The sequence below is a fragment of the Vigna radiata genome, chromosome 11, assembly GCF_000741045.1.
Source record: "Vigna radiata var. radiata cultivar VC1973A chromosome 11, Vradiata_ver6, whole genome shotgun sequence".
NCBI classification, from domain to species: Eukaryota; Viridiplantae; Streptophyta; class Magnoliopsida; order Fabales; family Fabaceae; genus Vigna; species Vigna radiata.
Genome location: NC_028361.1, coordinates 16,205,055 through 16,220,561, shown reverse-complemented (window position 1 = coordinate 16,220,561; position 15,507 = coordinate 16,205,055). Strand labels below are relative to the sequence as shown.

The 15,507-nt window shown below is 33.2% G+C and overlaps 4 protein-coding genes across 5 annotated transcripts; all 4 read right to left on the bottom strand.

The window, feature by feature from the left end:
* Positions 1-1,931: 1,931 nt before the first annotated feature.
* LOC106776430 (cytochrome P450 71D11-like) lies at positions 1,932-3,941 on the bottom strand. Its single transcript, XM_014663887.2, has 2 exons — positions 2,831-3,941; positions 1,932-2,716 (listed from the first exon to the last, which is right to left on the bottom strand). The coding sequence occupies exons 1-2, from the start codon at positions 3,833-3,835 to the stop codon at positions 2,093-2,095; spliced, it is 1,629 nt and encodes a 542-aa protein (XP_014519373.1). The 5' UTR covers positions 3,836-3,941; the 3' UTR covers positions 1,932-2,092.
* Positions 3,942-4,072: 131 nt separating this feature from the next.
* Positions 4,073-6,778, bottom strand: LOC106776432 (cytochrome P450 71D11). 2 transcript variants are annotated; one of them, XM_014663888.2, is made up of 3 exons: positions 5,457-6,778; positions 4,589-5,224; positions 4,073-4,206 (listed from the first exon to the last, which is right to left on the bottom strand). In XM_014663888.2, the coding sequence occupies exons 1-3, from the start codon at positions 6,366-6,368 to the stop codon at positions 4,159-4,161; spliced, it is 1,596 nt and encodes a 531-aa protein (XP_014519374.1). In that variant the 5' UTR covers positions 6,369-6,778; the 3' UTR covers positions 4,073-4,158. The 2 variants fall into 2 exon arrangements, with proteins under 2 accessions (XP_014519374.1, XP_014519375.1); XM_014663889.2 differs by having other exon boundaries at positions 4,589-5,203; positions 5,457-6,775.
* Positions 6,779-7,155: 377 nt separating this feature from the next.
* Positions 7,156-10,638, bottom strand: LOC106777271 (cytochrome P450 71D11). The gene is made up of 2 exons (XM_014664838.2): positions 9,473-10,638; positions 7,156-9,028 (listed from the first exon to the last, which is right to left on the bottom strand). Exons 1-2 carry the CDS (start codon positions 10,478-10,480, stop codon positions 8,405-8,407), a joined length of 1,632 nt encoding a protein of 543 aa, XP_014520324.1. The 5' UTR covers positions 10,481-10,638; the 3' UTR covers positions 7,156-8,404.
* A 325-nt stretch (positions 10,639-10,963) lies between these two features.
* Positions 10,964-13,173, bottom strand: LOC106776987 (cytochrome P450 71D11). Its single transcript, XM_014664477.2, has 2 exons — positions 12,179-13,173; positions 10,964-11,763 (listed from the first exon to the last, which is right to left on the bottom strand). Exons 1-2 carry the CDS (start codon positions 13,070-13,072, stop codon positions 11,140-11,142), a joined length of 1,518 nt encoding a protein of 505 aa, XP_014519963.1. The 5' UTR covers positions 13,073-13,173; the 3' UTR covers positions 10,964-11,139.
* Positions 13,174-15,507: the final 2,334 nt, after the last annotated feature.

Here is a 15,507-nt window from a genome sequence, read left to right as displayed (position 1 = left end):
TTATAATGCCTAAATAATCCTCTAACGATTTATTGCATGTATGTTGTAGTACTATTTTGTTTTTTGTGTTATGTTCTCTTTTTCTACGTAGATCATATTGGTACATTACCTTTATTCAAAAGTCTGCATTAGAATTGAAAGAACATTTAAAGGCACGAAGATATTATAAGAATGTTTTCTTTATTCTTTTTGTGTTTCTTCCATACACGATAAAATTGTCTTTACAAAATGCAACATAGCTTCTGACTTAGTACAGAAGATTATATCTCTATGTGAAAGTCAAAAGTTGTTTTCTTTAAAGCTCACATCGCCTAACGCTTGTTATTTGAAAATAAAAAGTCTCTTTACAAGTTTTCAAAAATCTCTTTGTATTGATTTCAAATCCTCTTTACGAGAGTTACATATTCTGTTATTGTAATCTATAAAACACCTTGTAGTTTACTTTCAGAAGTGAAGTAAAATACTTGTAAGTTTAACTCAGTGGAGTTAATTCGTCTAGTAAATTAGACTAATTTATACCCAGAGTGGTTATATTTGTCCTAACTAGTTGGGTTAGCAGTATACATGAAGTTGTTAAACTTGTTATAATTTTTTGTGATTAGTAAAATCCCTTAAAAATTGTTAAAAGAAAACTCAATATAACTTAGTTTAGAGCGAAACAATATAAAAATAAGTGTGTCATATTGTTTTGATTTTTAAAGATTTTTTCTAAACATTGATTTAAATACTCAAGTGATTAATAACTATTGCAAACTCTCTAACCTATACAAATATAGATTGGACATTATTTTGCCAAAAAAAAAATTAAAATTCTATTCAAATTCCTTTTGTAGAGTTTTGTTGTGATACATTAACCTATCATCGCATGATACATGATTTAAAAGTAAAATGCATTAATATTTTAAAAAGAAGTATTTAAGCTCTTCATAAATATAAATGTTCACCAACTTTTTCTATCCAATTTTTTCATTCATATTTCTTAATTTTATACTAAAATAATATACCCCTCTAGAATATGAAATTTTAATCAGATAATTCCGTTACTGCTGCATTACAACATATAATATTAACTTAAGAAATAACATTGGATATATATATATATACTAAATTATGAAAAATATATACTAAATTTTGAAATCAGGTGAGTTTGCTAATTGGATTTTAAAATTTGTGAGTATCAGATAAGGTTCGTAATTAGATTTTGAAATTTATGAGTATCAAAATTTTAAAAAGTTTCTAAACCGAATTTTAAAATTCAATAAATTTTTATATTAAATTTTGAAATTCAATACATGAAAAAAAAATAGAGAAGAAGAGTGTGCCTAAAAACTTGAGAGGGTTTATTAAATATATAAGGCACAATAAATATATTTTGATAAGTAATAATTATTACTTACCTAATTTTTTATTTAAATTTTTACTAAAGGGAAAAATTATGAACTTGAAGGTATAGAGAGAAAAGCAGCTTCTTTCAATAGCTCTATAAATTCTTCCCTGCACCCGATGTAAAAAAGTTTCATTTTTTTTTTCCTTAAAAGAAGACTTTTAAATTATATAATCCAAAATGTAAAAATGACTTCCAAAAGCTGAAAAGTTATTTAACTTTCGTATTACATTATATTATTATATGGAAATAACTTATAGATTATACTTTATGAAAAAGGACAAAGTCGAATATTTCTTATATGGGGGTGAGTAGAAAATTTATGGAGATACAAGAAGAAACGGTCCAACGAGAAAAGATAAATTTATGGAGGTGCACGAAGAAAAGGCCCAACAGAAAAAACCGATGTTTTCCTAATCAAATTGCTGTATACACATATTGGAAGAGAAGCAAGTGATTTTGGTATTCTTTACTCCACAAATTAGGTAGTACCAGAGTCAGAAAATAAGAGAGTAATGAGACATGTTTCCCCCGTCAAAAAGAGTACTAAGAAACAAAAGAAGCATTCAATTCCGTAGCTATAAAGCAAGTTCATACCATAAGTGTTGCTGACTTTGGATGCACCATATAATCATCAGTTCTAAAAAAAGCTTCTTTCAATTGGGTAATTACAAAATTTCAAAGGTTATAGTAATTTTCTGGTATGGTTTATCTTACCAGAAAAGATGAAGAAGTGAGAGGTATCAAGTAAAGGTCATCTTTTCTTCTAACAGTGACTCCAAATTGCTCAGTCATGTCCAAATCCTCATTTTTGATTCCCATGGGAAGCTTCCAATCAAAGTGATACAACAAAAATGCAAGTGTTAGCTCAACACTTATCAAACCAAATGTGGTGCCTGGGCATATTCTTTTTCCAGCACCAAAAGGAATGTACTCAAAATTGTTCCCTTTGTAGTCAACAGAGCTATCAATGAATCTCTCTGGATAAAACCTTTCTGCTTCACTCCAATACTTAGGATCTCTTCCAATTGCCCAAGCATTCACAATTACCTTGCTTTTCACTGGAATATCATACCCATTAATCTCACATTCTTCTCTGCTTTCTCTTGGAAGTAAAAGAGGAGCTGGTGGATGTAACCTTAAGGTCTCTTTCACTACTAATTTCAAATATTTGAGTTCATCCATGCAAACTTCATCTACTCTTCCTTTCATATTGAATACCTCTCTCACCTCATCTTCTGCTTTCTTCATTACTCTTGGATCCTTAGTCATCTCTGCCATTGCCCAATTGATGGTAGTTGCAGATGTCTCTCCTCCAGCAGCAAACACATCCTGCAAAGTATAATAATTATCATGGATAATGTTAGAAGTGTAGTTTTAAGTAACTTAGATTCAGAAAAACCATGAAGTTGTTAAAGTGTATCAAGGGTTGAAGATTATCCTCACCAGGATTATAGCCTTGATATTGTCAATAGTTAAGCAAATATCCTTGTTACTTTCATTACCATCCTGAAATTTTAGAAGCACATCTACCAAATCTTCCTCTGCTTCACCTTGGCCTCCTTTGCCTTTGGACTTTGCCTCTTTGTGTTCACTGATGATGTCTCCTAATATCCTATCAACTTGTCCATGCAGTCTCTCGAGCTTAGGCCTCAAACCAGTAACAATTTGAAGCCATTTAGCTGAAGGAAACAGATCTCCTATGTTAAAACCCGATCCACTTTCCACGGCTTCTTTCATCGCTGATATGAATTCCTCTTGGTCTTTGCATTTCATGCCAAACGCAGCTCTTGACATGATGTTATATACCGATGAAAGCACTGCTTCAGTGAGGTTAAAGGGAGAGCCTTTATGTGAATCGATCATTTTGACAAGATGGGTCAGTACTTCTTCTCTTATTGGCTGGAATGAGCTGACACGTTTTTGGGTGAAAAGCTCCACTGTGCAGATTTTTCGTAGCTGTCTCCAATAGTTTCCATAGGGTGCAAAAATTATATTTGTGGATTGATAAGATAATATATCAGAAGCTAGAATTGTAGGCCTNGATGCAAAGATGAGATCATGGGTTTTCATGATCTCCTTGGCATATTCTGGTGAGGAAACAATGATTGTGAAGACCTCCCCAAGTTGGAGATGCATCAAGGGACCATATATTTGGGCTAAGTCTCTTAATTTTCTGTGTGGTGTAGTTGAAAGAAGATTGTGTATGTTTCCTATGACAGGTAGCTTCAATGGTCCTGGGGGTATGTTTGGAGATGAGTGAGTTTTCTTGAGATTGGTCCCTATTTTAAGTGCCAAAATCATGAAGAGGAGAAAGGAGAGGAAAAGAGCTGATACATTAAGCAGTTGAGAATCCATGGTGATGGAAGAGAATGGTGAGGGAACTAAGACTTGATAAAGATGAGGATTTGGTTGTCTTTGTCTCTTTTTTGTGTTTTCTGCTAATGTCATTGTGAATCACAATGACCACAACTTTTAAAATTTGTCTTTTTACAGTGTTGATGGAAAGCATTGGGAAATCGTATTCTTTCATTTATAGTTTCCGTGAAATGTTTAAATGTATTTTTGTCATTTTGTTATGAACGCATGTGTTCTGGTATCGTGGCACCATCAAATAACACGTCCAAAACATTGAAGTGCCTTATGATTCTCAACTCTAAAAATTAAAGATACATATGATGAAAGTTAAGATACATTTTACATTTGATAAGTTCATTACAGAATATGAAAAGTTTCTGCATCAGATTGAATATGTGCCATCAACTTCAGTACTTTTAATCCTGGAACTGATTTTTCCTAACTCTGCAGTCTGCACCATTTCCCTGCACAAAACATTTGACAATTTTTCTGTTATTCTCCTATTCTAAAACCAGATTTCAGATAACGGTACTGTCAATTGTTATATACACGTTTCTTCTTGTATACTTATGTTGTCTGTACCAATCGAATGATAATCGTATAATAGTACTACTGGTAAGACATTTATGATGTTCATCTATATTAATGTTATGAATGCTACGGTTGGAAATAGAGATAAAATTAATTTACGGTACAAATCTCAGTTTTGTAAGGTTTAGTTATTTACAATTCCCTCCCTACCAATATATGATGATAACAACGAAGAAAACATCATGGAAAAAGCATTATAAATTCTTCGGTTAAACTAAAATGAACCAAAATACAAAAATAAATTGTTTATCTTACCAGCAAAGGATGGAAAGTGACTGGTATCAAGTATAGATCTTCTTTTCTTCTAACAGTTGCTCCAAATTGTTCGGTGAGGTCCAGGTCCTCATTTTTCATTCCCTTTGGAAGCTTCCAATCAAAGTGATACAACAAAAATGCAAGGGCAACCTCAATATTGACTAAACCAAAGGTGCTTCCTGGGCATATTCTTCTTCCAGCACCAAATGGAATGTACTCAAAATTTGTCCCTTTATAGTCAATAGAGTTATCAATGAATCTCTCTGGATAAAAGCTATCAGCTTCAGTCCAGTAGTTTGGATCTCTTCCAATTGCCCAAGCATTCACAATTACCTTACTTTCTACTGGTATTTGATATCCATTAATCTCACATGTCTGTCCACATTTTCTTGGAAGTAAAAGAGGAGTTGGAGGGTGTAACCTCAGGGTCTCTTTCACAATTGATTTCAAATACATGAGTTCATTCATGGAATTTCCTTCAACCCTTCCTTTCATTTTGAATACCTCTCTCACCTCAGCTTGTGCTTTCTTCATTACTCGTGGATCCCTTATTATCTCAGCCATTGCCCAATTTATCGTAGTTGCAGAAGTCTCACCTCCAGCAGCAAAGATGTCCTGTAAAGTGATTATCAAGACCTCCAAATAGATAGTCATACAATTGATTTGTTAGTATAAAGTGAGCTGTTGTTTGGAAGATCATTATGAATATCTGTATACACTTATATACACAGTAAGTTCGTCTTATCTATGAAATCTCCAACAAGATATATTCTGGATTTAGTATAGAAAATTTGTCTAGTTTATAGAGAAGGGAGTGAGATTATGCTCATGAGAGAAAGGATATAGAATATGTTATTATTATCCATACCAGGATTATAGCCTTGATGTTGTTGTTAGTTAAGTAAATATCCTGGTTGGTATCATTATCATCCTGGAATTTTAGCAGAACATCTACCAAATCTTCCTGTGCTTCACCATGGCCTTCTCTGGCTTTTGACTTTGCCTCCTTGTGTTCATTGATGATACCATCTAGTATGTGATCAAGTTGTTGATGCAACCTCTCAATCTTAGGCCTCAGACCACTCAAAAGTTGAAGCCATTTAGCAGAAGGAAACAAATCTCCAATGTTAAAACCTGATCCAACTGTTATGGCTTCGTTTAGCACTGATATGAATTCTTCTTGGTCTTTGCATTTCATGCCAAACGAAGCTCTTGAAATGATGTTATACACCGATGAAAGTAGTGCATCGGTGAGGTTGAAGGGTGACCCTTTATGTGAATCAATCATTTTGACAAGATTGGTGAGCTCTTCTTCTCTTATTGGATTGAATGAGTTGACACGCTTGTGAGTGAAAAGCTCCAGTGTGCATATTTTTCTCAGCTGTCTCCGATATTTTCCATAAGGTGAAAACATAATATCAGTGGACTCATAAGCCATTATATCAGAAGCTAGAATTGTAGGCCTTGATGCAAAGATGAGATCATGGGTTTTCATGATCTCCTTGGCATATTCTGGAGAGGAAACAATGATTGTGAAGACCTCCCCAAGTTGGAGATGCATCAAGGGACCATATATTTTGGCCAAGTCTCTTAATTTTGTGTGTGGTGCAGATGAAAGAAGATTGTGTATGTTTCCTATGACAGGTAGCTTCCATGGTCCCGGTGGTATTTTTTGAGATGACTCAGTTTTCTTCAGATTGGTCCCTATTTTGAGTGCCAGAATCATGAAGAGGAAAAAGGATATTCCAAGGCCAAACATGTGAAGTGGTTGAGACTCCATTGTGAGTAAAAGGGGTTCCAAAGTTCTGAGAAAGTTTGCTTCTTGTCTCTTCTTATATTCTTTGTTTATAAGATTTTAGATTAGAAATGATTTTTTAATTTTTTACGTAGATTTGACTAAGATCTTATTAATATTGTATATTGGATCTCTGGATAAAAACTGAAGGATCATGAATTGAATAAAGAATGAAAATATGTAACTCTTAGAATTTTATGTTTAAGGAGATGAAGAAATGGTAATTACAGGTTAAAATAAAGTGAGGTAACATGGCTTAGATGGGGATAAGGATTTAGTGCTAGGAAAATGGTGACATACCTTGTGATTTCTCCAGCATTCAAGGAAGTCAATAGTATGATGGTTGACTTTCAAAAATCATAATGTTTCACTTCAAAGTCAAGTAAAACTTTAAAATGTCCTTTTTCTTCTTCTTTCAAAGCTGATATAAAATAAACGAGTTTTCATTTGATTCTTGAGTTTTTCTTTGTCTTTTTAAACTTTAAAATTTATACTTTTACTTTTTACTAAATTAGTTGATTTTGTTTTTAATTATCATAAAATATTTTATTTAACTTTTAACGTTTCAACAGGGATGAGTAAAATTTATTTTAAAGATATTATTATAAAATGCTTAAGTTATTTCATAATCTTTTTCATCTTGTGAAAGAAATTGAAACGTTCATTCTTTTGTACATTCTTCAAAGATAATAAACAAGATAACACTTCAAAGGAAAGATAATATAGTATTTATTTACAGTAATCTTCAAAGGAAAGATAATACAGTTTTGTTTGGTATAAATATCATGAACTAGTTGATTCCCCAACTTCACTTACTAGAATGGAGACTCTTAACATAATTTTCACCGAGGCTGCACAGCTACTGTCATTGTTATTCCAACTTTGCACCGTGTTGCTTTAATTGTTGAATCTTAGGATGTTTCAATTTTCTAGCTATAATTCTGAGGCTAGTTCTAGTGTTTAGGGTATTTCTTACATGTTTCTTGTTCCAGCCAGCTTTGATTCCATTAAATTTCTCAATTCTGCTGCTGTTTGGTCAAATTTTGCTGCATAATCACAACTATCATAGTGATTTTGTGCATTTGACTGTTTCTGTGCATACTAGCTGTTTGAACATGTTTCTTTGACCATTTAAAACTTGTGTGCATGGTCTATTTGATCTTTTCTCAGCCACAACATCAATTCACATATTCACTCATTATTTTTGCTTGAAATATGCAAGTGTACACCTCATATTGAGATCCTTACAGTTTTGGATCTGTTTCTTTGCCTAGGCAGTCATTTTTGGTGAATTGAAATTGGTTTGTTACTGTTCATATGGTAAATTTTGAGCCAAACTGATAAATACCTGTTAAATCACCAAATTTTGCTCACTTTTGGCAAGTGCACAAGTCATATTTTGCACTACCTCTTTTCTTGGCTGTTTTATAACTTTCACAGGTTGAAATTGATGATTAAAACTTGCTGGAAGTATACTTTCCTCCTTCACACCACTTCCATTCATAATCACCACTGAAACCACCCATTTTTCTACTCATTTTGCCACTGCAGTAAACTTTGCTTGCTGTTTGGTATTTTTAACCATAGATAAAGTGCATTTTGGATTGGCAAAAGCTGGGTTTCTGTTTCCATATACCATTACATGATCCATATACCATATATCATTCATAAAAAGCAATTTAAACCCTGCAATCCACTCTTGAAAGTTCAAAAATCAGAAAAATACCAAAACTGTAGTTCATTGTGGCATTTCATCAAACAGTTTTAAATTTCCATCAAACAATTGCATTGCACAGAATTCAATCAATGTTTTGAGTCTTTTATTGCTTTTATAATCTGTTCTAAAGCCTCTCCTAGGATCCTTTTGAGTGCCATCATTTGTTTCCAGCCAGAATCATTAGCAATCACTTTCATTGTTATCTCCATTCCGCTGCCAACTTTGGTCCAAGGAGCCACTCCTTCTTGAAGATTGGAGTCGCTCCTATCAAAATGGGTCATAACAAATTCAAATTGTTATATGATTATGGTACCAAGAAAGGACTAGAAGTGAGTGGTATCAAGTATAGGTCATCTTTTCTTCTAACAGTGACTCCAAACTTCTCAGACATGTCCAAGTCTTCACTTTTAGTTCCATTTGGAAGTGTCCAATCAAAGTGATACAACAAAAATGCAAGGGCCAGCTCAACATTTAGTAAACCTAAGGTGATACCTGGACATATTCTTCTTCCAGCACCAAATGGAATGTACTCAAAATTAATCCCTTTGTAGCTAATTGAGCTATCAGTGAATCTCTCTGGATGAAACCTTTCTGCATCAGTCCAATGCTTTGGATCTCTTCCTATTGCCCAAGCATTCACAATTACCTTACTTTTGGCTGGTATATGGTACCCTTTAATCTCACATGTTTGTCCACATTCTCTTGGAAGTAAAAGAGGAGCTGGTGGGTGCAACCTTAGGGTCTCTTTTACAACCGATTTCAAATATTTGAGTTCATCCATGAATAGTTCATCAACCCTTCCTTTCATATTGAATACCTCTCTCACCTCAGCTTGTGCTTTCTTCAATACTCTTGGATCCCTAATCATTTCTGCCATGGCCCAGTTTATTGTAGTTGCTGATGTCTCACCTCCAGCACCAAATATGTCCTACAATGAATTATCACTGAGTTTAGGCTAATGTAAAGATATCCAAAACAATAGTTGTGGATTTTATTTTTCTCTTGTGGGTAGTAGTATACTTTATAGTGCATAAATAGAAACGTGGATTATAAGGTAAACTGTTCAGACTGTGATAAATTGTTTCCACTCTATGAGAAACTATACTGTGAAGTTGATCAAGAATTCCCATTATCAGTTATAACTCACCAATATTGATGAAAGGAATCCCTCATTTTAAAGGAGTCAAAATCAAAAAGTAATTGCAGAAAGCATCAGATAAGATCACACAAAAATTACCACATACTGCATAATTTGAAGAGCTCATGTCTAAGGTGTTATATAAAGTGTTAGTATTAAACCTTTTTAAAGTTCTATAGAAAGGGTGAATTATCTTCATAAAAGAAAGGGTTTAGGAGATGTTATTGTTCTTACCAGAATTATAGCCTTGATATTGTTAATTGTTAAACAAATATCTTGGTTTCTATCATTACCATCCTGGAATTTTAGGAGAATATCCACCAAATCTTCCTCTGCTTCAACATGGCCATCACTGGCGTTTGACTTTGCTTCTATGTGTTCATTGACGATGTCTCCTAGTATCCGATCAAATTTTTGATGCAGATTCTCAAGCTTTGGCCTGAAACCACTAACAAGTTCAAGCCATTTAACAGAAGGAAACAGATCTCCGATGTGAAATCCTGCTGCAACTGTGAGGCTTTCTTTTACCACTGATATGAATTCTTCTTGGTCTTTGCATTTCATGCCAAAAGCAGCTCTTGAAATGATGTTATATATTGATGAAAGCACTGCTTCAGTGAGGTTGAAGGGCGAGCCTTTATGTGAATCAATCATTTTGACAAGATTGGTGAACTCTTCTTCTCTTATTGGATTGAATGAATTGACACGTTGTTGGGTTAAAAGCTCCACTGTGCATATTTTTCTCAGCTGCCTCCAATAATTTCCGCATGGTGCTGAAATAATACCAGTGGATTGATAACCCACTATATCAGAAGCTAAATTTTGAGGCCTTGATGCAAAGATGAGATCATGGGTTTTCATGATCTCCTTGGCATATTCTGGTGAGGAAACAATGATTGTGAAGANCTCNCCAAGTTGGAGATGCATCAAGGGACCATATATTTTGGCTAAGTCTCTTAATTTTCTGTGTGGTGTAGTTGAAAGAACATTGTGTATGTTTCCTATAACAGGTAGCTTCCATGGTGCTGGTGGTATTTTTTGAGATGACTCAGTTTTCTTCAGATTGGTCCCTATTTTGAGTGCTAGAATCATGAAGAGGAAAAAGGATATTGCAAGGCCAAACATGTGAAGTGGTTGAAACTCCATTGTGAGAAAAAGGGGTTCCAAAGTTCTGAGAAAGTTTGCTTCTTGTCTCTTCTTATATTGGTTTATGCTGATGCAGATAAGAAACTTTGGGTGCATTTGGTTTTCATAAATATTAGCAAATATTCATATAACTTACTAGTACCAACCAAGTGTTCATAAGAAAATATTAATTTTCTATTATCCTCACTTAACACACTATAAGAAATTTAAGATCTGGTTCCATTAAGAGTGTCCTTGATGGGAATTTAAGTTAATCTTTTATATTAGATTAGAAATGATTTTTTAATTCTTTACGTAGATTTGACTAAGATCTTATTAATATTGTATTTTGGTTTTTTGAAGAAAAATTCAAGGGTCAACTGAATAAAGAATGAAAATATGCAACTCGAGAATTTTATATGTTTAAGGAGTTGAAGAAATGGTAATTGCGTTAAAATAAGGTAACGTGCCTTAGATTAGGGATAAGGACTTAGTTATTTTACATCTTATGCATTTAAGATTTAATGTGTATAATATGTAGATATAAAAGAATCCATCATTTGCATCTTATGCATCTAAACCAGTCAAATTATGCAGATATAAAAGAATAAAATGAATTCTAGTATATGTCTTCTTTAACTGATATAAATATCATGAATGAGTTGGCTCCTCGTTTCAGTTCTCAGTGAAACATAGCAAGAAAGTTATGAATGCTACTTCATAACATTATAGTCAGATTTTGGATGCATTACAAAATTTTCAGATGAAGCTAAAGTTCATAACTTTCTTGCATGGCTATAAGTGACTGGTATCAAGCATAGGTCATTTTTTCTTCTAACAGTCACTCCAAATTCCTCAGTCATGTCCAAGTCCCCAAATTTCATTTCATTTGGAAGCTTCCAATCAAAGTGATACAACAAATATGCAAGAGCCACTTCAATATTTATCAAACCAAATGTGATACCTGGGCATATTCTTCTTCCAGCACCAAATGGAAGGTACTCAAAACTACTCCCTTTGTAATCAATAGAGCTATCATTGAATCTCTCTGGATAAAACCTCTCTGCTTCACTCCAATACTTAGGATCTCTTCCAATTGCCCAAGCATTCACAATTACCTTGCTTTTAGCTGGAATATCATACCCATTAATCTCACATGCTTCTCTACATTCTCTTGGAAGTAAAAGAGGAGCTGGTGGGTGTAACCTTAAGGTCTCTTTGACCACTGATTTCAAGTACTTGACTTCATCCATGCATATTTCATCAATCCTTCCTTTCATATTGAATACCTCTCTCACCTCATCTTGTGCTTTCTTCATTACTCTCGGATCCCTTATCATCTCTGCTATTGCCCAATTTATGGTAGAAGCTGCTGTATCTCCTCCAGCAGAAAAGATATCCTGCATAATAATTACCAGTGAGCTTTAGCTAATGCAACGATATCCATGTGGGGTTTTACCTTTATAAAGTGTGGAGTGTATAATAATGTGTAAAGTGCAGTTATAACTGATGATTATGTGTAAATCATCTGTTTAGATTGTTTAAAATTTACACACACAAACAAACCTTGCAGCTGTCAAAATATTTCAACAAAGGATATGTTCAATCAGTAGTTATAACTTTTCACTGATCCTGTAAAATGTAGTTATCAGTTTTGAAGAAGTTGGATGGAAAATGTATAAGCAGAAGGTATCTGATAATAAAACAGAAATTGGAACTTGTTGCATGATTTTGAAGAGCGCATGTTTTGAACATTCTATTGGTCCAAGATTATCTTCATAATAAAATGGATATACAAGATGTCGTTATCCTTACCAGGATTATAGCCTTGATATTGTTAATAGTTAAGCAGATATCATGGTTTCTCTGATTACCATCCTGGAATTTTAGGAGAACATCTACCAAATCTTGGTCTGCTTCACCCTGCCCTTCTGTGGCTTTTGGATTTGTCTGTTGGTGTTCATTGATGATATCTCCCAGAATCCGATCAATTTGTCGATGCAGCTTCTCAAGCTTAGGCTTCAAACCAGTAACAAGTTGAAGCCATTTGGCAGAAGGAAACAAATCTCCAATGCTCAAACCTGATACAGCAAGTGCTCCTTCTTTTACCACTGATATGAATTCTTCTTGGTCTTTGCATTTCATGCCAAACGCAGCTCTAGAAATGATGTTATATATTGATGAAAGAACTGCTTCAGTGAGGTTGATGGAAGATCCCTGATGAGAATCAATCATTTTAACGAGATTGGTGAACTCAGATTCTCTTATTGGTCTGAATGAGTTGACACGTTTCTGGGTGAAAAGTTCCACTGTGCAGATTTTTCGTAGCTGTCTCCAGTAGTTTCCATAAGGAGAAAACACAATATCAGTGGATTGATAGCACAATATATCAGAAGCTAGAATTTTAGGCCTTGATGAAAAGATGAGATCATGGGTTTTCATGATCTCCTTGGCATATTCTGGTGAGGAAACAATGATTGTGAAGATCTCTCCAAGTTGGAGATGCATCAGGGGACCATATATTTTGGCTAAGTCTCTTAATTTTGTGTGTGGTGCAGATGAAAGAAGATTGTGTATGTTTCCTATGACAGGTAGCTTCCATGGTCCTGGTGGTATTTTTTGAGATGACTCAGTTTTCTTGAGTGCCAAAATGATGAAGAGAATAAAGGGCATGGTAAAGGATAATATCTTAGGTAACTCATAATCCATGGTGAAAGAAGAAAGTAGTAAGGTTTTCTGAAAGTCTTGATGAAAATGAGGATTTTGTTTTCCCTTTATTGCTTTCTGCTGCTGCAAACTTCATAGTAAAGAATCTTTTGACTTATTTTCTTTTCATACACATCGCTATGTATTTAAGTTGCTTTTGACGTTTTCTTTAGCAAGAACCATACGAATTGTGGATAACTTTGATCATGACTCGTGGACAACGTTTAATTTATTTTATGTATGTATTAAAATGAAATATTATAATTTTATAATTGTTAATATAATGATTTAATATGTCTTTTTTTTATTTTAATATTCTTGAGATTTATTTAATGTGATTTTTCAGTTTTTTTTTAATCTAGTTTGTAAACTAGTAGTTTCAAACATTCTAATTAAATCAAGAAACTTTTCGCATCAACTTTTAGAATCTATAATTCTCACAATATATGTTATGAAAGGTTTAAGAACTTACCTTGATCTATTATGATATTTTGAGTAGAAAAGAAATAAGTTTTTTTTTTTTTTTCGTTTATTCACTTTCTTTATTACTTTCCTTTATGATAATATGATTTACCTCTCTTATTTTCAAAAGCTATTGATAGATAACATAAACATACAATAAATAATAATGTCTATTATCTATAATAAATATATAATTTAACATTCTTGGTTTATATCATAACTTAAAGATCTAATACTAAGCTTTATATCATTCATTGAAATTATAAAGTCAATTTTTTTTAATAATTGAATGGATGATGGATCATCAAGGTTGCAAGCTATTAAAAACATGGTTCCTTCTATGTATCACAATTCATCTAACTCAATTTTATTGTAATTTATATCAAATATTTACCTTTTTTCTTTTTCTTTTTAAAGATACATCCTGCCATAATAATATATATATATATATATATATATCTTTAATTGTGAATGGCAAATAACTGAACAGAAACATAACTGTAATTGAATTCACAAGTGTCAAACAAAGGAAGCATTATAGCAACAATATATATGTATATATATACCATATTACATTTATAAGAAAGACTTGTCCATAACACTCCATCCTTTCAATATGACCAATAAATATTTTGGATGGTAAACCTTTAGTTAATGGATCCATTATTGTACCATTATAGTATATTAACACTATATGTTTTTACACTTCTTCTTTGACTGATAAGTATTTAAAATCCATATATTTTGCACCTTTTGAGTACCTATCATTCTTGGAGAAGAAAACAATTATAGAATTGTCACAATAAATTCTTAAGGACCTAACAATACTATCAATAATACCAAGCCTTGAGACAACAACCATAAAGCATGAATAATTGTCCAAAACATGCTACGAACCAACCTCTATGGTAGAAGTAGCAATAACTGATTATTTTGCACTTTTCCAAGAAGTCACTCCTCTGCCAATAGATAAACATATCCAAATGTGGGCTTTCTTGAATCCACACATCCAACATAGTCTGAATCCGAGTAGACAATCACTTTAAGATGTTTTGACTTCCTAGGTAAGCATATAGTGTTTGGTGCCTTAAAAGTACCTAAGAACTTTCTTTGCAGTTTTCCAGTGGTCTTATCGGGATTACTTTGATATTAGCCTAACATTTCAATAACAAAATTGATATCTAGCCAATTACAAGTTTGAGCATACATCAAACTCCTAATCACTGATGTATAAGGAATTGACTCCATGGCCTTTCATTCCAAATCATTCTTAGGACATTGCATTTGACTAATTAAACTTATCCCCTTTCTAAATTGGAACTATTCCAACAGAGCATTTATCCATTTTGAATATCTCTAACACTTTATTAATATTTGTCTTTTAAGACAAACTTAACAATCATTATTATTTATCGTAGAATATTTCTATTCCCATCACATAAGTTACCATGGTTTAGAAACTTGTTTTAGTCCATATATTGATTTCTTTAATTTACACCCCATATTTTCCTTTCTTATGGTAATGAACCCTTTAGTTTGATCCATATATTCTTCGTCCTCTAAGTCACCACCTGGATGAACAACACTCCCCAACTCTGTTTTTATGACCTTTGCTACTTGTTTTGTTCTTAACTTTCTTCACCAAACTCCAAATGAGTTGATTCTTGTTTTGTTGGAATCTAGACTCAAAGGGCTTTCAAATGACTGCTAACTCATAATTTTTAGACCACTCTACTAGGTGCAGTTAATTTCACAAAAACAAAGTTTTTCTAAGCTTTCTAAATGAGTTTACTTTGAAGTTATTGTTTCATGTTTGCTATTTTAGATGGGTGAGTGAGTTTAATGGTCATGAGTGATCTTTAATGCACCAATGAACATGTTAAGTCATTGAATTGTTGAGAAAAAAAATGTCATTTAGGTGTTTTCATGTAAGTTAGATGTGCTCCATAAGCATTTCTGGCCAATTTCTGCCCTGG

Bases quoted from the DNA above. Each gene is read 5' to 3' on its own strand.
- LOC106776432 (XM_014663888.2), bottom strand. From the start codon at position 6,368: ATGGAGTCTCAACCACTTCACATGTTTGGCCTTGGAATATCCTTTTTC. The intron at 5,225-5,456 runs GTATGGATAATA...ATCTATTTGGAG, and splicing joins ACATCAAGGCTATAATCCTG to GTCTTGATAATCACTTTACA. The intron at 4,207-4,588 runs GTAAGATAAACA...TGTTTTGTGCAG, and splicing joins TCACTTTCCATCCTTTGCTG to GGAAATGGTGCAGACTGCAG.
- LOC106776987 (XM_014664477.2), bottom strand. From the start codon at position 13,072: ATGGATTATGAGTTACCTAAGATATTATCCTTTACCATGCCCTTTATT. The intron at 11,764-12,178 runs GTAAGGATAACG...ATTATTATGCAG, and splicing joins ATATCAAGGCTATAATCCTG to GATATCTTTTCTGCTGGAGG.